This window comes from Drosophila guanche, unplaced genomic scaffold, assembly GCF_900245975.1.
Source record: "Drosophila guanche unplaced genomic scaffold, DGUA_6, whole genome shotgun sequence".
Classification (NCBI taxonomy): Eukaryota; Metazoa; Arthropoda; class Insecta; order Diptera; family Drosophilidae; genus Drosophila; species Drosophila guanche.
Window position 1 is genome coordinate 1,777,446 of NW_022995756.1, and position 27,617 is coordinate 1,805,062.

The 27,617-nt window shown below is 45.6% G+C and overlaps 5 protein-coding genes across 6 annotated transcripts; 2 read left to right on the forward strand and 3 right to left on the reverse strand.

Annotated features, from left to right (window-relative positions):
- The first annotated feature begins 122 nt into the window (after positions 1-122).
- Positions 123-5,372, forward strand: LOC117590184 (E3 ubiquitin-protein ligase Arkadia). Its single transcript, XM_034282593.1, has 6 exons — positions 123-340; positions 624-805; positions 862-2,441; positions 2,507-4,525; positions 4,585-4,709; positions 4,782-5,372. Exons 2-6 carry the CDS (start codon positions 697-699, stop codon positions 4,942-4,944), a joined length of 3,996 nt encoding a protein of 1,331 aa, XP_034138484.1. The 5' UTR covers positions 123-340; positions 624-696; the 3' UTR covers positions 4,945-5,372.
- A 503-nt stretch (positions 5,373-5,875) lies between these two features.
- On the reverse strand, positions 5,876-7,739 carry LOC117590185 (WD repeat-containing protein 55 homolog). Its single transcript, XM_034282594.1, has 2 exons — positions 7,604-7,739; positions 5,876-7,541 (listed from the first exon to the last, which is right to left on the reverse strand). Exons 1-2 carry the CDS (start codon positions 7,609-7,611, stop codon positions 6,056-6,058), a joined length of 1,494 nt encoding a protein of 497 aa, XP_034138485.1. The 5' UTR covers positions 7,612-7,739; the 3' UTR covers positions 5,876-6,055.
- Positions 7,740-7,958: 219 nt separating this feature from the next.
- Positions 7,959-12,426, forward strand: LOC117590183 (Bloom syndrome protein homolog). 2 transcript variants are annotated; one of them, XM_034282591.1, is made up of 5 exons: positions 7,959-8,180; positions 8,239-8,567; positions 8,700-10,211; positions 10,272-11,094; positions 11,150-12,426. In XM_034282591.1, exons 1-5 carry the CDS (start codon positions 8,087-8,089, stop codon positions 12,397-12,399), a joined length of 4,008 nt encoding a protein of 1,335 aa, XP_034138482.1. In that variant the 5' UTR covers positions 7,959-8,086; the 3' UTR covers positions 12,400-12,426. The 2 variants fall into 2 exon arrangements, with proteins under 2 accessions (XP_034138482.1, XP_034138481.1); XM_034282590.1 differs by having other exon boundaries at positions 8,239-10,211.
- A 32-nt stretch (positions 12,427-12,458) lies between these two features.
- LOC117590186 (thiamin pyrophosphokinase 1) lies at positions 12,459-13,701 on the reverse strand. The gene is made up of 3 exons (XM_034282595.1): positions 13,465-13,701; positions 12,855-13,379; positions 12,459-12,792 (listed from the first exon to the last, which is right to left on the reverse strand). Exons 1-3 carry the CDS (start codon positions 13,616-13,618, stop codon positions 12,647-12,649), a joined length of 825 nt encoding a protein of 274 aa, XP_034138486.1. The 5' UTR covers positions 13,619-13,701; the 3' UTR covers positions 12,459-12,646.
- Positions 13,702-15,768: 2,067 nt separating this feature from the next.
- On the reverse strand, positions 15,769-27,614 carry LOC117590133. Its single transcript, XM_034282505.1, has 8 exons — positions 27,045-27,614; positions 21,519-22,259; positions 21,205-21,440; positions 18,056-18,727; positions 17,727-17,974; positions 17,476-17,648; positions 16,721-16,844; positions 15,769-16,480 (listed from the first exon to the last, which is right to left on the reverse strand). The coding sequence occupies exons 2-8, from the start codon at positions 22,064-22,066 to the stop codon at positions 16,349-16,351; spliced, it is 2,133 nt and encodes a 710-aa protein (XP_034138396.1). The 5' UTR covers positions 22,067-22,259; positions 27,045-27,614; the 3' UTR covers positions 15,769-16,348.
- Positions 27,615-27,617: the final 3 nt, after the last annotated feature.

Consider the following 27,617-nt stretch of genomic DNA (forward strand, 5'->3'; position numbering starts at 1 on the left):
GCACTACACTTGAATTGAAGAAAGATTTTAACATTCAGACGTCATGTCGATATATGCCTTAAATATCGGTATGTTGTATCGATACAGCACAGACATCTCATCTCTATGCATCGTCTAAAAATTAATAATAATAATTTTCGATGTTAAAAAAGGGTCCAGCTGAAGAAGGCAGCAGCAGGTGGGTCGAAAATTCCACAGCTGTTTGGATATCAGTGCGGTCTTCGGTGCGAACCTAAAATTGACTAATTGTTGGTCATTAGTTGGCCGAAAAATGGCCACTGGCCTATTGGAGTGTGTATTCAATGATTGGAGCAAAGTATTTTAGGTATTCAGTTTTGATGTACGTATTTTCCACTGCCTTTTCAAGTGATATTTCAGCACCTGTTCTGTTCTCCCTTTCGAAAAGTAATAAATCAATATTGAAAATTAGTTTGTGCGTGCATGTTTGTGTAAAAGAAATGTACGTACGTACAATTGAACATTCATTTGTACATACATATCTATATGTGCATATAGGTATAGCCAGCTCAGACTGTTCTGTCGTACTCTGTGTATACTGAGTGTGTTTCTATACATTTTTCACATCATAACAATTGTATATATACTCTTGTGTATCCTTTCAGGATAGTTTGGCACATGTATGTAAAAACCATTCCTTGTCATTCGGATATATCTGAGAATTAATACACAAGCAGCATGGAAAATGAGCAGGAAGAGTTTGAACACAGACATATGCAGCATGCACACCATCCACGAGTTTCCATGCCATACGGAAATGTGGGTCAGAATCCAGACCAGGAGACCCGTAAGGGGGAGTCTTAGCCAGTTATGGGTAATACTAATCATTTGGAACCTTTGCAGATGGCGGCCCATCGTATACTCTATACTCCATATATGAACAGCCGCGTGATACCATGGTGGGCCAAGCCCTTTCTGATAGTTACATGCTAATGGGCACATACATGTCGACGCCCGAGTCGATTAGTAGCCGTGCTACCACGTTCCAGTCACAGCCTTCCTTTACGGCCCTGGTGGCATCATCACATCGCGAAATAGCCAGCACCAGCTATAGGACGAGTTCTGGTCGATGCGACAAATGCAGTTCTCTCACAACATTGTGCCGCTGTCAGGTGGTATCACCCGCGGCCAGCACAAGTCGGTACGCAGACCAGGTGCACTCCACCCAGAGAATGCCCCAAGAGTCACCGCCTCAGTTCTTTGAGCTGCCCTCTTCGTCAACATCGACTGTGTCAATGCCAACGACGACGGTAAACTTCAGTCCTGGAGTCATTCCAAATCCCAAAAAACAAAAGACTGAAACACTTCGAGAGCATTTGTCGTTGGATCAAGACAATGACAATGCAAATGCCCATGCACATGGAGTGGTGGCCTCTGTCAACGGCACTTGGCCAGCTGCAGCCATAGAAGACCACGCAATGGATGCCTCGGCAGTGGTTTACGAAATGCCATCCAGTTCACTGCTGAGCAGCAGCCCCTTTGAGGCCAGTAGTAGCAATATTCCACCGAGCTCTGGCCTTGCTAGCGTCTACGATGATGTAACATCCAGTGCATCTGATACAGAGCACGTACAGTTTGCCCACACCCGCACAACCAATACGACCACAACCACGTCGGCCATTCAGGCTCACAAAAAGAAGGCGAATCAGGCAGTAAATCGCTCAGGAAACGGGGATGCTTCATCCTCCTCTTCAGCCAATGAACTGGATGCCACACCGAGCACGAGTGCGCAAGCTCGTCGACAACAGAGAACAAATTTATTGAATGGCTACCAGCAGCACCCTAACGTCTTGGAGCCTGAGAACGATAGTAGCGACGATGGCTGGGATCTTCGCATGCGTTATCCTTCTTCATTGAAGCCGTCTGAGCCTGTTATAATGGGAAACAACACAAACAAAAATCTGACTGACCGTCATACAGATCATAACTACTACAATAGTAGCCGAGATGTGTCTAGGGCGCCTCCAGATAGCACATTTGTGTCCGCAGCTTCATGCTCTACGGCTACACATACTACCCGCAGTGTGGATTATGGGACTAGAGATCTTTGCGGGGCTCATCGAATGCGCCAGAGCTCATCAGAGCCTGCTGATGCTGTGTCTCCACCTTCCACTACATCGGATCAAGAGCTGGAGCAGCAGCAGCAGCAGCTGCAACAGCAACAGCAACAGCATGAGAGACTAGATACACCAGCCCACAGTAACTCCTTTGGTTCTAATGCGAACAGTGGTATTATTCGAAATCGTGTGCGTTCTATTGACGAGGTTGCGCATCCACCCAGAAAACTCGCGCGCTTGGAGGCCGAAGGTGCATCCTCTTCGAACTGCACCACAAAGCTCTCGCCGACAAACTTTAATTCGTTTTTGCCAGGAAGGACAAGGCATCCCACCTATGCCGAGCCCGCCAGTAGTTCCTTACAGCAGGTTAGTAGCTCAAAGAAATTGCATACTAAAAATATAAAAAATAAATACTCTTGTGTCTCCCACAGACTTCAGCACAGACGCAACAGCCTTTGAACGGATCTTGCGTAATTACCTATGTGGGTAGACCAAGAGAAAGGCAGTCCCCTGCCGATACACAGAATCAGAATCAGCCTTCAACTTCATCGGGAAGGCGAAACAATTTGAACCGAGGTGACGTTGTGCTCACTGCTCCAGATCTGCAACTGGACGATTGGTCCTCCGACTCAAATGATGATGACGTAGTCTTTGTGCACTCGACACGAGAGCCAATACTCTCCATTGATTTGACATCTGACGATGACGCCGCCGTTAATGAAACCCAACAGCAGCGAGCACGGGAATGGGCCCGGGAACAGGAGCACGTGTGGGAACAGCCAGTTTCAGCCCTCGGCCTTCCCGCGGTCAGTGGCTCTGAGGAAAGACGTCCCATTTTCAACTATGCCTACTCCATTCCATACCCTCGAAGGGACCGACGAACAGAGCCGAGTAATGCTGGCACCTCATTTGCCTTCTATAGCGGAGGGCTGCCGGATCGAACTGCCATTACGGATCACAATTACAGCTACGATCATAATCATGCGCAAGCGCCAGCCACGCTAATGGAAGAGCCCAGCCCTGCAGCAAGTAATTATTTTACGCGTCAAGGTCAAGGATGCACGCCTCGGTGTCCCACGATGGACTCGCAGCGGTACTTTCAGCCGATCACTCCTCCATCCATGTGGCTCTTTGGAGCAGCTCCAGAGACCAACCACACAGAGGGCTACAGTCGCATGCCCAGAACCGCCCCCACTACAACTTCCGGCTCCGAACAATCTGGCCAGCAGTCACGACGTAGACGGACTAGTCCAGCAAACGTCTACCACCGTTACCAGCCGTATTACGTGCCTCACTATGCGATTACTCCACTTCCCACAGTTATGGAAGCAGTCTATTCGCCCAACCATCCACATGGTCCGCCGCCTCAAAATCCCCATCCGCACCCGCATCCGCATCCACACTATCGAGGCGGACAAGGTGGGAGCAGTCGGAGTTCGTTAAGTGGCGCTATGAGTGCTGCCGCTGTGGCGGCAACAGCAGCTGCGGCCCAAGCTCAATCCTTCAACGAGCTCTTGTCCCTGGCCAGTGTTCACAATGAGTCAGAGGCGAGCATAAATAATCGATTGGACAGAGGCCAATCACCTCTTCCAATCGTGCCCCGAGCCCATCCCATGGCCCCATCTGTCGGTCTGGTTAGCCAACCACCGCCTGTGGCAACGACTAATGGTACTCTGGCAGCTGCTGGTGTCTCGCCTCCTCCACCGCTGGAAATGTATTCAGGTCGATCCACCATACCCTACTGTGGCTCACCGCCCTTTAGCGTGCGGCGTTCGGAGGCCGCGTACAGCAATCGTCAGCATTATCAGCCGCAGCCGCATCAAGGTCACCAGGCTCCTCAAAATCAAATGCATGCACACATTCATCCCCCTCATCGAGCAAGTGCCATTGTGGCCACCTCCCTGACACCTGCTCCGCCATATCCGGTTCATCAAAATCTGTGGTATCGTCAGCAGAGTATGCAGGAAATGCATCGTCGCCACATGACTCCCACGCCCATTGATCTCTCTTCGAATGCTCCCATTTTGACCAGCAGTCTGCGGACCCGCTACCTCCATAGCATTTGCAATTGCGTGCATGCCAGGAATGGGCCAGTCTCTAGCTTGGATCCGGCCTACTATCCGCCCTATGATGGCAATTCAAATGCTGCGGCGCCGTCCCAACAGATTCCCTCTAGTAATGGCCAGGCCACGGCCGTATCTGCTGCCCAGCCGCAGCACTCGCAATCGAACATGCGGCACATTCAAGTGCAACACCAGCAGCCTCAAGGCCAGCAGCAGCAGCAGTCTCCGCCTGTTCTGCAGCATCTGCAGCGTCAACGAGCAATCCATCATCACATGTTCCATCATCATTACTCGCCGTTGCACTTGGAAATTGGACTTGCAACGCCTCTGTCGCTCGGCTCACGAATACTGATTGGAGCACCACGCCCCAACCGAGGGGCAACTTTGGTAAGTGCCGGTATTCCGTGCTAAATAAAACATTAGGCTTCATGGTTATCTTCTCGTAGGAAACAATTGAAAGAAATACTTTGCCCCACAAATACCGGCGTGTGCGTCGGCCCAGCGAATCAGATGAGGACGCGGAGAAGTGTGCCATATGTTTGTCTCTGTTCGAGATTGAGAATGATGTGCGGTAAGTTTATTGTTTTGTGTGTTTATCAGATCCATCGTATAATATGTAAATGTGTGTTTTATGCTGTTCTAGCCGCCTTCCCTGTATGCATCTTTTTCATACCGATTGCGTTGATCAATGGTTAGTCACCAATAAACACTGCCCGATTTGTCGTGTCGACATTGAGACCCACATGGCGAATGATGCACTCAACTCCAGTGGGGTCTCTGATGCCGCCAATGCCGCGGCCTTATGACATTGTGTGCATGGAATCTTCGTGTAAAACTCATGTGGACCGAGTTCGCGAGGGCTAGCCAACGTCGTTATAAAAACTAATTAGATAACCTTTGAATCCCACACACTCTTTAACGACACTTGTAGAAGGCGAAACACCAAACAAAATTTCAGTGTTGCGCTTAAATATCAAAAAGAGCCAAATCTGTTTGGCTCAACCCCTCCCCTCCCTATATAGTGTATACTTATCTTAAGTGTTTTGGCTTATAATTTCCTAAGAATATGTACAAATTGTCTACGTTTTGTGTAACAAAATTCTTGTGATAAGAATTTCATAAATGCCTAAATTGTTATAGCATAGAACCTCCCATAATGGGAAATAATCATATTTTTTGCCCATGCCCATGCTGTTGTTATAGTTTTATATATGTCACAATTACAATTGTTTTTGAAAACACCATGCCGATAAAACTCTATATTGCTAGCAGTAAAATGTTTATGATAGAGCATTTGAATTTTAAAGATATGTATCCCAAAATGACAAACAATTATGATTTAGTAAAATATTGTTTTTCTCAACAATATGCAAAATACCACACTTCGGTTACGTTACTTTTTTGATTTATCCCTAAAGAAAGAAAGATATACATAGTTGAATTATAAACTGATGTACTGCTCAACATTTCATGTCGTGCCATATAAGTGATTTTGATTCGATACAGTTTTAAAGTGCTTCAGGGCTGCAGTAAGAAACATGTGTTATGTATGCTTCAAACCTACTCGTATGATTAACTTGTGACAACACTTGAGAAATGATGCTAAAAGTGGTCAAAGCTTAATGTTGTCAATTCAACTTCGACAAATACATATAATAATAAAATAAACAAACGAAATCAAGTCACCTCGAAATGGAAGGTACTTCTAGAAGAATGAAAGAAAGAAACGGCGTGGCATTCGGATGCTATTGCGTGAATTTAATTATAATCGGTAACAATTTATTGCAAAATTGGAATATCTCAACATTGTTTATATTGTTTAAATGATTTCGTGCAAAATTTTAAAAACCTATAGCTAAAGGTAATTTTTTAAAACCTTATAAATACGGGGAGAAATTGCCTAGTAAAAAGGCTCCGTTAGGCCGAATTACTGGGTCCAGCGGATGCGTCGTTATTGTCTTCATTGTCCTCATCTTCTTTGGTTAGATCGGAGAAAAAGTCCGACGCATTGGTGCACTTGGAAGAGGGTAAATTGTGACGCTTCTCTTTATAGGCATTGTGCTTATCATTATACTTGATGTCGCCAAAGTCCTCAAAATATTTGACGTTCCAAAAGCGTACATCGTTGTTGTGCGAAGAGGAGGCCAGCAGCTCCCCATTGGTGTTGATGTCCAATGACTCAATTGGCATATTGTGCTGACCGACAACTCCAAGGTTTCGGTAGGGTGTGATATGGCAAGCTCTTATATTGCCATCCTCTCCTGCCACACAAGCGATGCGATCGGTTATGGGTATCATGAGGCTTATGGGACTCTTGATACCAGGGTACATGTCGCAATGGTAGCCGAAAGAACCCCAATTGTATGTATATAGTTTGCCCTTGGAGGTGCCCACTACAAGCTTAGAGTTTGCCCGATAGATGCCCATGCAGTTGAGCTCCTCCTCGTACGGCTCTGACTGCACATACAGCTTTCTGGCAGCAATGTTAAATGTGGTTAGATAGCCGTCGGCGCTGGTTGCCAGCAACAGTTTCTTCTGTTCGTTGGTTATCATTTGCGTGATTTGATCCTCTAGTTCCTTCAGCTCAAATATCGGGTGCTTTGTGCGCAGATCCCAGAGCTTCACTGTTCCTGCATCATCGCCAGAGGCGAAGAGGTTCTCGTCCAAAACATACAGCTTGTTTATGGCATCGTCGTGGGCCGTCTCATACAGCTTTTTAAGCTTCTCCGTCTCCACGTCTGTGACCATCACACTCTTATCCTTAGAGGCAGTCAGCAAGTAGCGGCCATCTTCAGTGAACTCTACATCCCGACAGGCCTTGGAATGAACCTCAATAGTGCGCAGCAGCTTGTTGCCTTCGGTGCCGTACTCGTACAAGTGGACATCTCCTATTATGGTAGCCAGCGCAATGATGTCTCGGCCGGGGTGAAAGCAAACATCCGTGATGAAGTCCTCGAGCTTAATTTCTGGTGGGGCACTACGAGGCTTCTTTATAGCAGCTATGATGGCACGCACTGTTTCGTCTGTCTCATCATCAGCATCCAGATCAAAAGTGGCCGATTCGCCTGAGCTTCCGCATGGGCCATCGTCAGCCTTGCGCCGCTTGGCGCTTGTGGCGCCCCCGCTACTGGCTCCATCCGCCTCGTCTTCCTCCAGCATGGAATCATCCGAGTCGGAGTCTTCCGCATTGGGATCAAAGCTGCTATCGCTGCTAATGCTCTCGTTTTCATCTGCTTCGTGTCCTGGTCCTGGCACCCCCAAATCCCCCAGATCGTCTTCATCGATTTCGCTATCTGACTCGTTCAGTGCCTCCTGTTCGATCTCCTCTATGACACCAATCACCATATCGTCATCTAAATCATCAAGCTCATCAGCATCTGAGGGCGTCTTGAAGTTGTTATGCCTTCAATGAAGAAATGTGAATGAGAACGATGAATCTGTGCACACGTTCGAATAAATACTTACGTGTGCATACTATATAGTCGCTTAAATTCCCGAATTAATATTTACCACGCCACGCTTTGTTTAATAGATACCAAGAAGGAGCAAGAAGAAGCATGGAACACAACACATGTACATAGCCTTCTCAGCTGTTTGCTCATCTGGCCGTTTTCCTTGACTAGACTAGACCGTTTCTCCATTCATCAGTAGCCGTAGCTCATGTTGTCCCAACGAATTATACATGTGTATTTTATTGAAATTAACAAGAATTGGATTAACTTTAGTTTTATTGCTTCACATAAAATAGAGATTGGTTAATGCAGTAACAATTTCAACTTATCTGGCATCTCCGATCAGCTGACCGAATCGCACGACGGTAACACTTGATTTTTGCAGCATTATTGCGCGCGTTTTTAGTGTTTAAGAAGGGTTTATATGTTTAATGTTCAAAGTTTAAGGTTTTTATTTTAATTGTAAGTTCATTAACCGCAGTGTAGGAACATCATCATGTCGAGAAAACCCTCGGCGCTGAAAAAGCAGCTTAAACTTAGCAGCTTCATCGGCTCGGGCAGTAGTCAGACTAAAATACAAACTAAAAAGGGTAAGGGAGCAATGCTTCGCTTCTGTGGGATATATTGAAGTCATGTTTATCTTTTTAGCGCCTGTTGCCAACACCCAAATAAGTAAAGTTTACAACCCCATATTTCTGGACTCCTCTTCTTCTGACGAGGATGACACCCAGAGTTCCAACACAAAAACCGAATCACAGGATGATTCCAATGCTACCCAAACATTGGAAGGCCAGCCTACGTCTCTCCCGGAGGCGCCTGTTGCGTCGCAGCCTGTAAATAAATCCGGGCTGAGTAAATGGGGAAGGGCAGATACAAAAGTGTCTAAGGATGCCTTAAAAGACAATCAGCTTACTTTCAAAGAGGATGTCTTACCCGACTCGGAATGGGTGAGAGATTTTCCCTCCCCACCATTCGAGGCTTCGAACAATTGGCGCAGAACAGAGACAAAAGTAACTAAAGATCAGGCTACTTTGAAGGATGCCCTGTCCTTCTCTAAGAAAATGCATTCAGAATGGGAGGGAGATGTGCCCTCCACCCCATCATTCGAGGATTCTAGCAATTGGCTCAGAACAGAGACAAAAGTAACTAAGGATCAGGCCACTTTGAAGGATGCCCTGTTCACCTCTAAGAAAATGCATTCAGAACGGGGGGGAGATGTGCCCTCCCTTCCATTAATGCAAGCGTCAAAGTCTAAATTGAGCATGGTCTTTGATAACTCCCTGCCTGACTACCTGCGCGAACTGGCCCAGAATGACAATTTCACAATAGATCCCTGCCACCAGAGTGTGGAGGCCCTGAAGGCCACGCTTAACTTCTTTCGCACCACGCACATTGACCTGATGGACAAATACTGTACACTGATTGATCAGATTCCGGCCAATCACTTTGAGGAAATATGCGGTTTCCAGCCAAACACATTCATTAAACTAAAGGTCATGCGGCAGAAATTCAAGGCACGATCGCAGCTGTTGCAAAAAACCCTAGAGCGACAGCAGTGCAATCGCAGGAACGAGCAAGAGGAACAGGATGCCATGGAGCGGGAGGAGCAGGAAATCGAGGCTGAGCAAAATCGCGAAAAAACAGCCAGCCATGCAAATTTGACCCCACCGCAACACCACAACAGCCTGCGCATGGCGCCTCTTAATAAAGTCATGCATAACGGTGAGGAATGCAAGAGCAATCCAGATGAGCAGGGGTTGCTGCGGAAGCGGGAAGAGCTCATACACGATTTGTGTGAGGACCCAGAGGATGACTACTTGGCTCAGAGTATCCTCCTTGACAGAGACCTAACTGATGAGAACATGAACGGGTATGCGCAGGAGATGGATTGCGAGATGAATGATGAGGATGATGATTTGGATGGACTTTTGGCCGACATTGAGAACGAGCATCAGCAAATGCAGGGGCGCAAGTCAGAGTATAACGGCTATGGTTATAAAGACTTTGAAGCAGTTCAAATTAACTTGAAAGATGAAGGCTCTAAAGACAAGAATAAAGGCTACAATGCCATTGAGGCCGTAAAACCTAGGCCTAAAGAAACTGCAACCAAAGCGCTTTCTTTGGATGATGATGGCTTTCCTGAGTATGATGAAACACTTTTCGAGCAAATGCATTCTCAGGCTGCCATCTCATCTGCCAGCATTACGGATCTAACTAGCCCCAGAAAAATGACTGACTTAACCGGTCCCAGCTGTAGTCGAAATCCACCCAGCCGCCTTCAACCGGTATCGGCCGATGTTAACAAGGTAACAGGAAATTTTCATGCAAATGTGCACAACGACGGCATCACCGGCGAGTTTGACGGAATACATTTTGAGCACTCGACTCGCTTAATGCACGGTTTAAGCTACAGCTTTGGTCTGAAGAGCTTTCGTCCTAATCAACTGCAAGTCATCAATGCCACTTTGTTGCGCAATGACTGCTTTGTGCTTATGCCAACGGGAGGAGGAAAATCTTTGTGCTACCAGCTTCCTGCCATCCTTACTGAAGGGGTGACCATTGTTATCAGTCCCTTGAAGTCGCTTATCTTTGACCAAACCAATAAACTGGCTTCTCTGGATGTAAGTATTTTAACTGCTATAATTGTGGCATTTATTTAATCATGATTACGTTTCAAACAGATCTGTGCTAAGAGTTTATCCGGCGATCTGGGAATGGCCGATGCTATGGCCATTTACAGGGACTTGGAATCACATCCTCCCATTGTCAAACTACTTTATGTCACTCCTGAGAAGATAAGCAGCTCTTCTCGCTTTCAGGACATATTAGACACTCTAAACGCCAATAATTACCTCAGTCGTTTCGTCATAGATGAGGCTCACTGTGTATCCCAGTGGGGCCATGACTTTCGTCCAGACTACAAGAAATTGGGAATTCTTAAGAAGCGTTTCCCCAACGTTCCCACAATTGCCTTAACGGCAACGGCCACGCCTCGCGTGCGATTGGATATCTTGTCGCAGCTCAATTTGAAGGACTGCAAATGGTTCCTTTCCAGCTTCAATCGAAGTAACCTGCGTTATAAGGTGCTTCCGAAGAAAGGTGCGTCCACTGTTGATGATATGAGCGCATATATAAGGACAAAGCCACCACACTCAAGTGGGATTATCTACTGCCTGTCGCGCAAGGAGTGCGAGGAAGTGGCTAAGAAAATGTGCAAGTACGCTGTACGCGCGGTGGCCTATCATGCCGGTCTCACGGATACGGAGAGGGAGAGTCGTCAGAAGGACTGGTTGACTGGAAAGATCAGAGTGATCTGTGCTACTATTGCATTTGGCATGGGTATCGACAAGCCTGATGTTCGATTTGTCTTGCACTACTCGCTACCCAAATCCATTGAAGGCTACTATCAGGAGGCTGGACGGGCAGGGCGAGATGGAGAGGTGGCAGATTGCATCCTATACTATAATTATTCGGATATGCTTAGACTGAAAAAGATGATGGATGGTAAGTAGCTCAATAAATAAATACAGAAGTGATGTAATTCATTTGCATATTCCAGGCGACAGAGCTCTTCAATATAATGTTAAAAAGATGCACATCGATAATTTGTATCGCATTGTGGGCTACTGTGAGAACATTACGGATTGCCGGCGTGCCCAGCAACTGGAATACTTTGGTGAGCACTTCACCAGCGAGCAGTGCATGGAGAATAGGGCCACGGCTTGCGATAACTGTGTGAATAAGCGAGCTTATCAGCCCATTGATGCGCTGGAGCCGGCCAGAAAGGCGGCTCGAGCTGTCAAGGATCTATGCAGTGGAAGGTCGCGCTTCACGCTCCTTCATATATCCGACGTCTTGAAGGGTAGCAAGATTAAAAAGATTGTGGAATTCGGGCACAACAATACCCCACATCATGGATCTTTAAAAGACTGGGATAAGAACGACATACACAGATTGCTGCGCAAAATGGTTATTGATGGCTTCCTACGGGAAGATCTGATTGTTATGAATGACTTTCCTCAGGCATATCTTTACCTGGGCCACAGCATAAGCAAACTAATGGACGGTACTCCCGACTTCCAATTTTCCATAACGCGAAAGGATGCAAAAGCTGCTGTGGCCACTGTATCTGAGCCGGGAGCTGGCAGCATCAATGATGGGAAGACGAAGATGCGCGAAATACACAATCGCTGCTATACTGATCTTCTAGACTTGTGCCGCACTATAGCTAGCCAGCGAAACGTGACTATGGCTAGCATAATGAATATACAGGCTCTGAAAAGTATGGCGGAGATTCTGCCACTCACTGAGAAGGACATGTGCAGCATTCCTCATGTGACGAGGGCGAACTATGATAAGTACGGCGAAAAACTTCTTGAGATTACGTGTAACTATGCCTCGGAGAAGCTCCTGATGCAAGCAATTTTAGACGAGGAGGAGGAGCAGGCGGCTGCAGCAGCATCAGCCGCAGCACAGAAGCCGCGGGCCGGGAGCTCTGGTTGGAAAAACGACACTTCTGTGGATTGGAACAAGGAGGTTGCATCGCAAGGGACCAATGGAAGTAGTTATGGTTCCTCCTTCCGCGGCGGAAAACGTAAGAGAACCTTTAAATCGGCATCGAGCAAGAGATTTAAAAGTACTTCAGCCTCTCCAGCACCAAAGAGAACCACTGCAGGTCGAGGAGGTCGTGGCGGAAGAACGACAGCTAAGCGCGCAGAGAGCACTGCCGCATACGCCTCCGGCTGGAAAAGTAAAAAAACAGGAAACAGCTTTGGTTTTGACCTGATGCCTTGTCCAGGATCAAAATAACGTAATTTTTACATTTTGTGGAAACGAAAACGAAAACGATGAAGATCAACATTCATTTGTCTCATTTAAACTTTCATGTTCAACAGTAACACATTGCCCTAGAGAGTAAGACTTAGATAAGTAGGCGCTGGAGCCGCTTGCATCTTTGGCTGAAACAGCATAAAAAGAAACTCGCATTTCCAATTGTATAACGTCGGTGAATTTCACTTAATTAAGTACTCAAACAATAGCACCGATCACCGATCCCTTACTTGGCGGCTTGACGTAATTTGTCTTCAAAATCGTATGCCCCCATGGACCATATTAAGTTGGCGTCCGTTTCCACTTGAACAAACTCTGTGGAGTAGGTGTTCGATGTACTGACCATGCCGCCAAATTCCATCTGTGTGTGATCTTCAAGATAAAAGAATCGCATTAAACATAACTTTACGGATCTAAGGAATTTGTGTACAAACATAGATTCCACTTCAGACCCGTCGTCGTAACATTGTGCGCCATTGATCCAACGGGCATGAGAGAACACCATCGCTGAGTTTTCACCAGATCTAGAGGAACCTGTATTGTGTGCTTGCCAGGTCGCAGAAGCCACGTGATGGAGTCACCGCTCAACAGAAACACATTGCAATTGTCCTTTTGAGTTTTATACAAGGTGTTCAGATTGGCCATAACCTGATCGAGGCGCCCGGAGGTGTCGTGGAATACGACAACATCATGGATTTTGCGCTGTGCCATTACTGGTTGAAGCACTGATATGGCCTTGGTGAAATCCGTTGCGTCTTGATCGGGAGTGTGTATTTTAGGTGTTGTTTTAAAGAAATCGACTGTTTCCTCCGTTATTGAATCAAAGTCGCCTGTTATCACATCGAGTGGTTCGAGCGGAGCTGTTGCCGGCGCACCCTTGGGCCTTTTGGCTACTGCTTGACCTAGCAAGAACTCACGCCAGTGATTAGAGCCTCCATCAACGGCGCAACGCACAGCCGCTGCACAAATAGTTTTGGTTAATTAACAATTATCATCTAGGGGCTTGCTTGTATGCTCGCAGGGTAGACTTCTTTAGTTACTTACCATTCGTCCATAACGATTTCACCACATGAGCCGGAATCTGAATCTGTCGATTGAGCACAACACATACGTGCCCGTTGTCGCCCAGCTTGAAGTTTTCGTTGATCATATTGCCAGGCGTCCATTTGAACTCTTTGGGGGGCACTGTGTGGTCCATTTGTTGTCGAAATCCAATGGTTGTTTTGGTGCAGAAGATTCGACTATCGCCATCCGCTATCGCAATTCGCTGGGCAGCGCTGCACATCAAATTTAAAACTGTACTGCGCCTATCGCCATCCGTTATCGCCATTCGCTGGGCAGCGCTGCGTATCATGTTTAAAACTGTATGGCGGTTTTTCATGCTGCTGCCATATTACGACAGCGTCGTAATATATAAATAAATACAAAAATACAATAAAACTGAAAAAATATGCTCGGCCGCCCTTTAACATGCTGTTTTCTGTTTTGAAACCATTTTTTATTTCAGGTCGATAGGCTTTAGGAATTCGATTCTTCCTAGGGATGGACGAAGTCTTTTCGATGTGGTGGTAAGTTTGAATTTAGCATAATCAGTCAGAGTACTATGCTTTAGGTGATAGATACTCTTTCAGAGTACACATACTCATACATTTAATAGCTACTTCATGTCTACTTTCCAACTAATCTGTCGTACAACTTTTGTTGCAAAAAGGTACTGCAGGACGGGAGCCATGCGCCTTCCGCTTTTAATGAATGAGGGGAACAGGACAGTCGTCTGGAAACCAGACAAAATGGGGCGCGGGGCTGCAATACTTTTCTTCTTGTTGAACCTTCGATGTCAGCTGTATCAATATTGTTGCAGTTCATTTTGCTTGCTCTATACAAGTACGGCAGTTATACAGTAGCCATCAGCAATGGGCTTATACCCCCATCCATTGCGCCATCCGAACTCAGCTTTTGGTCAGAATGGGCTGTGATTGCTATTCAACGACCGTCCATTGATGTGGACTTGTGCTGGCTGCATATGCACACGAAAATGATTCAGATTTAAATTCACAATCCTTCATTTTGAAGGTAATTTGTTGAGATGCAGGGAGCATGAAATCGGAGAAGCTCGAAAGAAATTCGCACAAGTAGTTGAAGTCGTGTGAATATCGTTGGGAGCAACGCAGTCATAAATACATCTATAAAATTCCACTTTTACAAATACCCGAGTGTTTCCGCGTGAACATTGGGGTACGCACATGTGCTTGGCATATTTGTTCGCCATTTATACAACTTTGAAATAAATTACATGAGTCGCCTGTTGGCTCTATGGCGGGTTTGACATTCCACCGGGCGCTCCCAAGGTTTCACGCAATTTATTTATGAAGGCAATACTTACCCACATACGTACACTCTGTCCGGACTGCAAGATATTAACTATAGTGCACACCAATTCCAAAACTAATTGCAATGTACTCATGTACATATTTGTATGTTTCCTGTCTGCGCACGCTGATCGGATATGTGTGTCACACGCAGACACACATTAGCAAATGGGATCAAGGAGTATGAAGTACTTCATTCAAAACGTATTTTAAAGCCGTTTGCTTTTCGTCCATTACCCACCACTGGGTAATGGTGGGTCGGCATTGCAGTTCAATGCACCGCGAAGACGTGATTAGAAGTTATTAAGTCACAATACTCGTAGGCAGAGGCGGGAAGGGTGGACACTTGCCAGGTTACTTGACGTTTCCAAGCGGTGTACGAGCAGTAGATTCACTTGCCACATCCACCATAGCCCAGACCTACCAGCCGGAAGGGGGTGCCAAGGATGCGGCAGGAAATTCATTAATGTCTCCAACGTCTGTCGCATGCACTCAACTTCACCAGCGTGGCGTCAACATGTTTAGCCTAAGCTTGAAATGCATTGCCCGATGATGGTAAAAAAGAGGACGAGGATGCTGAGAAACAGAAAACAGAAGACACAGGGGCATAGAAAGAAGGTGCGCTGGGGGCCGGAATTTGATTGCTAATGGTGGTTAAGGCAGTGTGGTGGTATTCTAGGAGGATATTTACGGACGAAAAGCAGAAAGCGAGCCACATGTCCTTTCTACATGTCTGCAGCCAAAAGGAAATTATGAATTTAGGTGTGGTTGCTTCGTTTCTTTTTGTCCAGCTTGACCATTGCAGCAGCTCAGCAACAGCAGCTGTCTGTTTAAGTTTTATTCTTCTCGAATCTGGATTGATTTTCAGACTTCAAATCCCTTGAATCTCTACTTAAACAAAGAGAAAACACGGCAAAATTACTTTTTACTATTCCATACACATATATGTATGTATGTGTGTATGTATTTACGTTATATTTGATCTTTCTCGGTTTTACATTTGACCCTTTCGTATGTATGTTGATCCTTCTCCCAATGCACTCTGTGAGTTGGACACTTTCAGCGATTACTTTTATTGTATTCCGTCAAATTAACTTAATTGGTACAACACCGCTGCGTGGTTGTAGTGTTTCGAGTGGTAATGCCAGTGTTCAGTATATGTACTTGTCCGGTCTGTGTGTCTTTTGGGGGCCACGGCGACTGCTAGATGGGAATGCGCCATGCCCTGCTAGCAGGCATAAATCACATTTTGTGTGATCCACACACATATGCATATTTATGGATACCTTTGTGGTTGCACATACATATAAATACATAAATATTTAAATGAAATGCTAGGTCATAAATCTATGCAGTTTTGATTAGCTTAGCCCACAATTGTAATCGAGATTCGGTTTGGATTTCCCATTTCCCGCCCATATATTCTGTATACTACACATGTATGTATAAGTATGCATAGGTGTGTGTATATTGCATATATGAAATGCATATGTAATTCCAATTTGAGTTCTTGTTTTTATTATTGTTCTGCATTCGGCGGCACTGGATATTTACACGCTTCAATTGCCGCCGTAGTCCTCGATGAATGTGTCGATGATGTAGCGCTTCACCTCGTTGATGGACGTGCGCTTGTTGCTGCATTGAAGCCTCTCCTGGTGCTCGGGCATGACCAGAAGCTGCTGCAGCTCTCCCTGCGGAAGGAAAAGCGAAAGCAATGTCCATATAGTTGTCAGCAAACAATATCCATTATCAGCGAATTATTATTTAATGCGTATGCGCTATCAGAGAACACACGCCACAGACCGAACAGTCAACGCTGTATTTATGGTTATCGGATGAAATGGCTTCCACCATTTGTGGTGGATGCCCCGTGAATGCAGCTGTGCTCTTAAGAAGCAACGCACAGTGTCACGATCACCGATTATACTCACATTAAAGCCGCGTCCAATCTCCACGTCCGCGTCTATCGGCAGTGTGTACAGTCGTTTCGAGACAACAAAACTATTTGTCCACGCGCAGTCAACGTAGATCGATATAAAGTCGCCATTTTGGATGCTGCATTAAGAGAGTAAGAGAAAAACAATAACAATAGTAACATGAGACCAGGAGAAAATAATTAAAATATTCAATGAATGCATACACACATATAATGTATGTTTGTGTCCATACAATATGTGAATACTGTCAGTATGTGGAGTGTACTGTAGGCGTGTGTATGCACAGTGTGAGTGTGCGAAATGTGCCGACGGCCGATGACAAATGGCGCACACTTGAACCAAGTGTCAATTTGGCCGTGTGTCGTCGCAAAACCAAAACCAAAATCCAACAAAAAAAAAAAAGAAATAGAAAAAGGCGTTTGATATTCATGTGCAAAATGTGTGTGTGTGTGGTTGTGTGCGTGCGGGTGTACTCTTATTTGCATGTGTGTCAAGTGTTGGGCTGTGTGTATGTGTGTGCGTTTCATGGCACAAACATTTATGCTAATAAATTGAAAATGCAAATAAAAAGGAAAGTGTGAACGACGATGGCCATCAGTTGGAGAGTTGGAAGTAAGTGCCATACAGCGCACACACACATAAACCATGTCGAACACAGACACAGTGATTGGCAATCAACAATAAGAACGACTATTGAGAAGCGTACAGCAAGCATCCATTGCACTCATTCCAGTCCCCGTCACACTCACCTGATGGCCACTTGATGCCACCGATAATCATATAAATTGAATTTCACCGGCAACATTTCCGTTGTGTTGTCGCGTTCCAGATACAGGCGAAGTCCGTCCTTGCACGCCTCCAGATACAGATTATGCGTGTCATTGCGTATGGAGAAGATGGTCGCCGTACTTTTGGTGTCGTTCTGCAAGAGACAGAGACGAACGGATAGATACCAATTAGGATAGGAGGTCCTATCCGCCTGTAGTGTATTCGTATTCACCTTTGCCCTCAGCGTGATCATCAGCGTAAAGTTAAGTATGTTCCGCCAGCTTCGAATGTAGCCCATGTTGTAGGGCGTAGAGGGGGTGGGCGACGATGGGGTAACTGCCATGACAGCGGTAGTCAGATCCTGCATCTGCATTTCCGGAAACGCCGAGGCCATGGCTGCTGCGGACTCTGAGGCTTGCGTGGGCAGCTCCTCCATGAGTGGCAACTTCTTATAGAACTTGAGCAGATCGCTAATGTCATCTGTGTGTCGATTGTGAGTGTCGATTGTGAGCAGGGGTTGTATCTAAGTCTAAGGGCTTTAGGGGGTGTCTCTCTACTTACCACTGCATTCGAAACTGTTGCAGTTGCGCTGCTCAATGTTGTAGCCCTCGCAGAGGAGTGTGGACAGAGCCACACTCTTCGCCGGCTTGTGCTTCTTGTGCTGATTGCTGGCACGTGTCTTCCTGCGACCAGCTGGAGCTCGAGCTCGGGCATAGGATGGGGCATGGACACGGGCACTGGCTCCCCTACCATCATCCCGTTGCACATATCGGACACTTTTGCCTCCCGCTGCCTCATTACTGCTGTTTGTTCCCATGATGGAGGCAGGTGCCTGGGGCTGAGCTTCTGCCATCTCTATGAATTTATGCAGCGGCTCAGCGCTGCTCGCTCGTTGGAGGAGCAAATCCTCGTCATCGGCCAGTACTTCATTATTATCACCATCGTTGAATGTGTCCGTGTCTGCTGCCAGATTGTCCAGAGTGTCATCGTCATTCGCCTCCTTAGAACTGGCAATCTCACTTGCGATATCGTCCATCTGACCTTCCATTTTCATGTCCACATCATCGTCTTCCTCCTCCTCCTCCTCCTCCTGCTCCTGGTTTACCAGGTTCATGTTCATATTCATATTCATGTCCACCAGCGGATTGTCCAGCAGGCATCGGCGGAATCGCTGCTGAACCCCCTTGCCGCAGGTGACGCTGCACAGGGTAAAGTCGCTCCAATCATCCCAGCCTGTAATTTTCAGCGTGTTAAAGTGTTACTCTTTTCGTGTCTAAAAAGTATNTTTTTTTTTTTTGTTAAAAAAATAAAATATTGTGTTGGGTTTTGTTATTTTTTTTTTTAAGAGAGGGTGTTTCTGGGGGTGCGGCGGTTTGGGGGGGGGGGGGGGGGGGGGGGGGGGGGGGTGTGGGTTCCCGCAGTGGGCGCCACGCCGCTTGACACAAAAGTCAAGTGTTTCTTCCCTCGAGTGCTGCAGCCAGTTGAAAGCATCTCTAGTCCTGTCCTGACTGTGCGATACGGCAGAGACGCAGAGGCAGAGCCAGGCGACATCTGCTTCGTCATCGAAAAATCCTTTTTATACCCGGTACTCGAAGAGTAAATAGGGTATATTGTATTTGTGCGAATAACGGTTGTATGTAACGCACAGAAGGAAGCGTTTTCGACCCCATAAAGTATATATATTCTTGATCAGCATCAATAGCCGAGTCGATAGAGCCATGTCTGTCTGTCCGTCTGTCCGTCTGTCCGTCTTGTTTGTCGGCTAGTTCTCAGAGACCATAAGAGCTAGAGCCACCAAATTTTGCATCCAGACTGCTATATGCTCACACTGAAACCAGTGTATTTCAAAAATGAGCCACGCCCCCTTCCGCCCCCGCAAAAGGACGAAAACCTACAAAATCTACAATTTTGAAGATAAAAGAAAACTAAAAACGCCATTCCGTAGGGAATGGCCATATCTGTCAGATCAACAAATTGGGATCCGATCGGTTCATTATTATAGCCAGAATAAAGAAATTAATTTGCTGTGGCCAAACCCATCCTGTCCAGCAGCTTTTGTTGTTCCTTTCACATTCTCTCATTCACACTCTGATTCTGCTTCACTCGGCCCCTGCCTATTTAAAATTTGAAAAAACACCGCTGAGGTGCAGATGCACTATTGTCCCAATGACCAGTTTTGGTGGCTGTTTACGCCAATTAGCCAATTAATAAGTAAAATGAATTTGTAGCATTAAGCTATTGAATTGTTGCATTTACGACATACTGACAGAAGCTTGTTGCTATAGAACATACATGTGATATGTGAATACGATAGAGAAAGAGGGAGAACATGCATTTAATAGGTGAAATTATCGAAATTGAGAAGAAGAAGAAGAGATTAAATTGATTTGAATTCCGACTCGGTCGAACCAGCAGCACTTGGCTTTTTATTTCGAGATTTTGATTCCGAACTGGTTGCGAGGAGGTGTTTAAACAGTGGCCAAAAGCTAATTTTTAAATGTTAAAACCAAGACTCGGGTTTTAACGCTCTGTATTAGAAAAAGAGTGACCATCAAAGTTGCGTCTAAGAAATTTTCATAGATGGCGCTACTTTAGAAAAATCTGCTGTGAAACCTAGCGGTCACAGAAGCGGTTTCACAGAATGTACCAATTTTATTGCTGTTTTAAATATCTCATAAATTGGAAAATACGATTAACTGATCCATTATTTTTGATGCGTTTTATTTAGTAGGCTTTTTACTACGTGTTCTGTAATGTGAACGATGGTTGTGGTTGGCGATGTCTTCTACATCTAGATGTAGTCCTGAGTGCCGGGTATAAAAGTTGTGACGCTTAAGAAGCGTCTCACACGTCCCTTCTCGTTTTTTTTTTGTGTGCGGGCGATGCCTCTTCCTCTGCCCCGAGTCTGCAGTGTGTGGGTCTTGGGAAGGGGGGCGAGCTAAAGGAGCATGTTGGTGTGAGAAGTGTTGTAGATGTATGTAGATGACAGATGAAGAAAATATTTAAAATTTGACAAAACACCGCTAAGGTACAGATGTAGTACTGAGTGCCGGGTATAAAAGTTGTGATGCGTAAGAAGCGTCTCACACGTCCCTTCTCGTTCTATTTTACTTTATTTTATTTTATTTTCTTTTCATGCAGAAGCGTCACCTCTGGCACCGTCAAAGGCTGACTGCCTGACTAGTTGCCGGTCGCATGGTTATCAATCTTTATAAAAGTTCATCTCTGAGGAGGGAAAAACACGGCGTCATACTAAACTGGCGAATAAACCGAGTGACTAGTATAATTTTAAGTTCTTCCTCTCTCAGGATATGCCCAGCGGGTTTGATGGAAACGTGAAATGGGAAAATTGCATAGTTCCGCTCCCGCTTTAAGGACTCGGCTTTCAAGACGAAGCAATTCATTGGCAAACAGCAGCATAGCTCTGCTGTCCCAAAACCCTCATGTGCCAATTAATACTGATTGCCCGACCACTTGCTACACTCTACGAAAAGTTTGGAAACTCTATTCCTATACGTGCCCTATCCGTATGGTCCGTATGGGTTCCATGGCAAACATTCGAGCCGAGCGATTTGTTCAACAATGCAACTAACAAGCAAAATGCGATTAACTAACGGAAGCAATGGAAGCAACGAAAGCCAGAGACTTTGGAGAGGAGTGGGGTGGGGACGAGAGGGTACAGTAAGTGGACACAGGATGTTAAAGCTTACCCAAATGCTTCCAGATATGATTCTCGAACTGCGGTGTCCAGCGATGCAACCCGTTGATGCTGATGTGCAGAACATCAGTGGCCCCTGCGGCAGGCGGTCGTAGCAACTGTCGGCCAGAGTTGGTGGCTGCTGCTGTGGCAGGCAACAATTTGCCAAAGGCAATTAATTCCGTTGGCAGCATTTTGAGCATAATAGCATCGAAGCAGCGCAGCGGCTGGATTGTTGCATTCAGCTGGCTGTGGGATGAAGTAAAGAGGAGAAGAATTAACATTCTGCATGGGGTTTATCACCATAAAGCAGTGTCCTGTACCTACCCCTCGTACTGAAACACTGACTCAGTGCCACTCCAAGCGCTTCCGCTACCGGATCCATTGGCACTTCCCCCACTGGGATGGCCGCCGCTGCTGGACATCCCTCCTCCCGAAGCCCGAAGCGACAGTGCGGCCTCTCCGCCGCTGGCGCCATTGGCCATTTTCAGCAAAGACGCTCCTTTGTATATCGTTTCGGGGGTTAAGGTTATTAAAATACCGGAGGACAGCTTAGTCGCAGTGTCCCCCTGCCCATCGTCAAGATCCTCATCGGTGAAGACACGGGCTGCCAGGGCCTTTACAATCACAGGACTCGTGCGAATCAGCTCCACTATGCCCTTGTGTGCACAACGCTGGGGATCCGCTGCTGGTGCTGGTGCTGGTGCTGCAGTGGCACCAATCGCCAGTAGCTGCAGGAGCAGAACCAGGACCAGAATCCGGTCGTGCGACTGCAAAAGATGTCGCCCACTGTCATCCCTGTTCATCGCTGAGGCTGTCGCTGTGGCTTTTGCTGATGCACCCAGAGTGGGTGCCATGGGCAGCACGTAGCGCATATACAGATTCTTTATCTCTTTGACTGCGCGAATCCTAGCGAAATTCGAAGGTTGGCATGGCACCTTTTATCGCTGCGGTGGCCGGTGGCTCAATTTGCTTTTGGCAAAAGTCACGTTCCGGCTTCGGTTTCTTTAGGGCCTTCCCCTTTAGTATAGTGACGACACTTAAATCGCGCCGACATTCATTGTGGGGCTGAAGAGATAGAAAATATAACTCTTATTCAGGTGAAATTTGGTTTTCTTTTATCTTCAAAATTGTAGGTTTGGGAGGTTTTCGCCCTTTTGCAGAGGTGGAAGGTGGCGTGGCTCATTTTTGAAATACACTTGTAACAGTGAGAGCATACAGCAGCCTGGAGCCAAAATTTGGTGGCTATAGCTCTCATAGTCTCTGAGAACTAGCCGACAAACAAGACGGACAGACGGACTGACGGACAGACAGACATGGCTCTATCGACTCGGATATTGATGCTGATCAAGAATATATATTTTTTATGGGGTCGGAAACGTTTCCTTCTATTTATTTATACCCCATACCATATTTACTCTGTGAGTACCGAGTATAAAAAGTCTCTCAAACAGTAAATGGGCACTCTCACTGCAGTCAAAGAGGGAGATAAGAAGACCCACTGGACCCACATACGTGTGTGAAAAGAACAGAAAGTGTAGCAGAAGAGGCAAAACCAACGGGTGATGTGAGTGATAATGAAATGCATGAAGCGACATGAATTGAAATAAAGCCAATACTGGTAAGCACATACAAACGTATGCAATAGCTAAATAAGGGCTCTTGAAAGCTGCTGTAAAAGTCCATAATTCTGTTTTCAAAAAATATTTACATGAAGCACACACATGCATACGTAAATCGCTTAAGCACTGTGTAGTGACTTCCCAAGGTTCCGTTGCAGCAGTTGCCCCAGTTGCCACTAAAATATAAAGACAAAACATTCTGCCAGATACATGTGGGCTTCCCTTTTCAGTTTGCAACTTTCAGCGGAACCCTAACAAATTTGCGACTGCAGCCCAAACCGTTCCGACTGTTCAAATTCCCGGTTGGGGCTTTAGGCGCATCCTTTGGATACACTGAGGGCCGGGGATGAACAAAAATGAACAACAAATGTGAAACTGAATGCAAATGCGGCCGGGCGCGCAAAATTGAGTTCTCAATTGTTTTATGGGCGGGACCTGTCCCAGAAAAACTGGCCAAGTCGGCCATGACGCGACTCATTGCGGAACCTGTGCTCTGTCCGATCCGTTATGCTCCATTATGAGTATTCTGTTCTGTTCGTTTCCATTTGTCCACTCACCCACACTCAACATATTCTCCGGGGGCGGCAATCAGTGTAATTGTTATTGTAATGCTACCCTATAATCGCGGAGCACAGAGTGTTTATTATTCTCGTGGACCAAGAACATCAAAGTTGAAATTAAATGGAAATTACCACAAAAAAGTCATTAAGTGTCTGAGGTTTCTTCTCTTATGTGCTCCTTTTCAATAATTGTCGAGTAATAGGTATATTGTAGTCGATTTATTATAGTTTTCTCACTTGTTTTTCTTCGTGTCTATTGCCTTTAATCCATTTGTTTTGTTGTTTGTTGCTGTTGTTCCGTTGAACTTGTGCAAATTGGCAAAGTTACTTCTTGCGACAATCTGTTAAAAGCTTTTGAATTCCAAATAAACTTCGGTTGGCATGCAATCTCGAAAGTACGTTAAAGGTAAGTACTCCATGAACGAGTCGAGGGGCGTCGTAAATCAGACAGAGAAATTCCTACTGATAAGCTAAATGTATATTTTATGCACCTGCCAGAGGAACTTACGTAAGTACAGACGCTCCTCTCTGGCCGTAGCTGACCTCCGGGGAATAAGTATCAAAAAATCGCAAAACACCAGACAAATATTAGCATTGTTCTCCCTATCGACTGAGTTCATTTTGAAATTGAAAACGAAACAACGAAAAATAAGTGGAATCCACTCGTTGATTACTGCTTCTCTTTACCCAACACCTTTTGGTGGACATGAACAAACATGTTTCCGCCTACATCATTCGGTATACTTCAAAATACCTTATTAAAAGGTGAAGGCCAGTTGAATGTCATCGTTAGCACATGTGGGTGTTGTGTTCTCTGAGGGATGGATACCATTCCAGGGTGCGATTCTAGAGGTGATTGAATATCAAAAGGCGGTTGGCGAACGCAAATCTCTGACATGTTTTAAGTTGTCCAATGCTGGTCCCACCTCCCCTCCCCAATTCCACCCCAAAGTCAGGCCCTGACCGGACTCGTAAAACTGATAGCTACAGCAATCATGAGTCCCCTACTCCTGGCTCCTGTCGAAGTTTTAAAGCTCCAGCACGTTTGCCATCCGAACTTCCACAAGTGGCGGGTGCTCTTTATATTTGGGTCTCAGATTGGCTTAACGCAAAGGAGGGATGGGGCCAAACATTCTGCACAAAGCAGCAAAAATATTTGGTGCCCAAATTTTGCCTAAAATTCCAGGCAGAGGGACTCTGGTCCAGGCCTTTTGGATCCCAAAAGAATCAAGCCCACAGAGTGGAGTCCTTCCGTTCGTTCGTTCCACAAGCATACGCAATTATCCTCAGGGACAACTGTCGCCTCTTATCTGTGCGAATGATTAAGCCCAAAGTGTCTCAAAATTAATTTAATAGCGAAGGCAGAACCGCCCAGGATTGCTGCGTATGCTGAATCCTGGCAACCATTAGATGGATCACGCAGATTGTATTCGTATTGTGGCTTAAATAGTTTTATCTGCCTCACACTTGAACGCCAGGGAATGGAGTTTTATTATTGTGCGGCTCTTATCCAAAGTGTGCAACGAGCTACGAGTATCTGAAAGACACTTGCACGAATGCCACACCAGCAGCCGACAGACAGACATCCCGACATGTAAATCATTTGGCCAAGAGGACAATTTAAGGGAAAACGTTCCTTGCTCTCTTTGCTGGCTGAAAGTTTGTCAATGAAAACGAAATTCTTGCATAACAATTTCAACTTCTGCCCTCAGCAGCAGCAGCAGCAGCAGCAGCAGCAGCAGGAGCAGGGCTTCTGGCGCCTTTTCTTTTCAGTCACGCGCTTTGTCTTTATTAAATTCCTATTTTATTGATTTACATCTTTGCAATGTTCTCACTCGATGTGTCTGTCCCCACTCCTGCTAAATGGCTGCTGAATGATATCCGAAGTCCGAATTGTGGTGGCTAAGCTTAGGTGGATGATAGAGGGGCCCATCGATGTTGTCTAACATTACTGCAACAATCAGCAGTATGTATATGTCCAGGCCGAATCAAATGCTTAAATCATAACAAATTGAAGTAATTCTAGTTTATGGCCAAACAAACACTTTGCAGTGGGCTTAAGAAACGGAAGACATATTTCAATTTGTTTTATTTAAATAATGCAAACTCATTTAATACAAAAGTGAATTTATTGGGCGGCGTTAATAAAAACAAAAGCCAAAAGGTTGCTCCAACACTGTTACGATGGGATGTGGTTCTGCTCCGGTGCTCCAGCTCCTGCTCTCTGGGAAATTTATGTGCACAATTAATTCTAAAATCCGAATCTCAGTAAATATCATCGCATAAAAACAAGATATACATTGGGTATACCTGCTGCAGCAGTCGATTATCAGCATAAGGAACCAGGATTTGGTTCGGACTGTTCAGGCAATTAATTAAAATCTGAGTGGATTATTTGCCAAGCGGAGTATTTGCTAATTGGCTCTGCAATGGCTCAGTCCCCTCTGCGCTGCTCCTCTCACAATGCTTATGGCAACCAAGCTTCTGGCCTGACAGGAGTCTAACGTTAAATTCAGCTAAGCCCTGGCCCTGACTTAAGTGGCACCTCTTTGCCCTTCGCTCGTTCTTCCAGCTTAATGAGCCGTTCAACAGCGAATTTTATAGTCGGGATCGGGTTAAGGGTGCGGGGGTCGGTGCTCCTTTGAGCAAATTGTAATTATAATGCCACTTAATGTCATAAGAGTGTATCTGTTGTTCCTGTTTCCTGTTTGCTGTTGGATTTTGTAATTGTTTTTGTTGGTTCCAGGCGCGGGGAAACTGGATGAACAGCCAATCAACTTTTACATTCCGTCGATTAGGCGATTTGGTTGCGAAATAAAATACGTTGCTAATGAAGGGTTTGGCCAACAAGAGATCAAAATGCATTGGAAGGCAAAAATCATTCGGTCAGCGATTGGAGGTCTCTGCACCAACAAATTCCTCCCACAATTGCCAATGGGCCATCGTTTGTTCATTATGCAAAGCACACTTAACTGGAAAATTAGCATATATTAAGCAAATGCGGGCACACAAACACACAAACATGTACACACGTACAGATAGGTGGGTTGCCATTGCCATTGCCCCATTATCCATTATCTATACGCTGGGATTATTTTTATTACATGCTGGAAAGCATTTCGCTGGTATAGAAACACGGCCGCAGATATTTTCCGCTGAGGCAGCAACAAAAAAGTTGCCCCATTATAAAAGGACAACGGCACATTAACCAATGGGTATGTAAATGGTGCCTGCAGACCCCAGACCTCACACCCCAGACCCACTTCCTGCCGCTGTCTGGGAGACCCACATTAACCCATTTGGCCATTTGGCAAAGGGAACACACAGATAGAATCGGCAGAAGCAGAAGCAGAAGCAGCAGAGCCAGCGACTGTCAGTTGCCAGTCGACTGTCGAGAGGGTTGCCAACGGACATTAACAATGCAATTTTGTAACAATATGAAATTGTGCAAAATGCTGCCGTATTCGGAATCGTAAAATTCCTCAAAGCATAGTTTCAGTAGAAGGATGCACACCACATACACACCACAAAAGTGCAGAGCACATAAATCAATCCGCAAAGAAAACCACTTTACAGACAACAACAATATGCTTATCATTTGGACTTGAGGTTTCCCTGTGGTCTCTACAACAAATGCTGCAGATACTCGTGGTGTTGGTGGGTATGCTTACCAAAGTTGGCAGGATTTTACGATGTCTCTGTTCACTCGGAATCCATAGTAATCAGCAGGATAGGATGCTGCAATCTTTGCCACAGAACTTCACTCGTTAAGTGTTGCTCCGGAGTTCACGGTTCACAGTTTGAGTTAGGGCAATATTTCCCACAAACGCCAATGCAATCGACCATGAAAGCACACCAGTTTTGAGTTTAATTTGATATGAATGCCATTGATATTTGAATTCAATTGCCAGCACAATCTGATTAGTGTCTGCGGTTTTAAAAACATTAATTTGATTTGAAAATTGTAATTCCATGAAGTTTTTGAGGGTTGGTTGTGTCTGTGTGCGTATTGTAATTTGTTGCAACTCTTTATTTATTTCTCACATTTTGCACTTTTCCACTTCTCTCGCCATTTTGCTTCCTAATTTAATTTCGAAAATCCACAAGCGAACAGTAATTACAGCTTTTATTGCTTCAACGACACAGCAGCATGTGGCATGTGGCATGCCACGCAACAGAGTTCAGAGTTCGAAGCAACGAAGCGACTTTGTGGCTGATGTACTTTTAGATCCTGATTTGAGGAC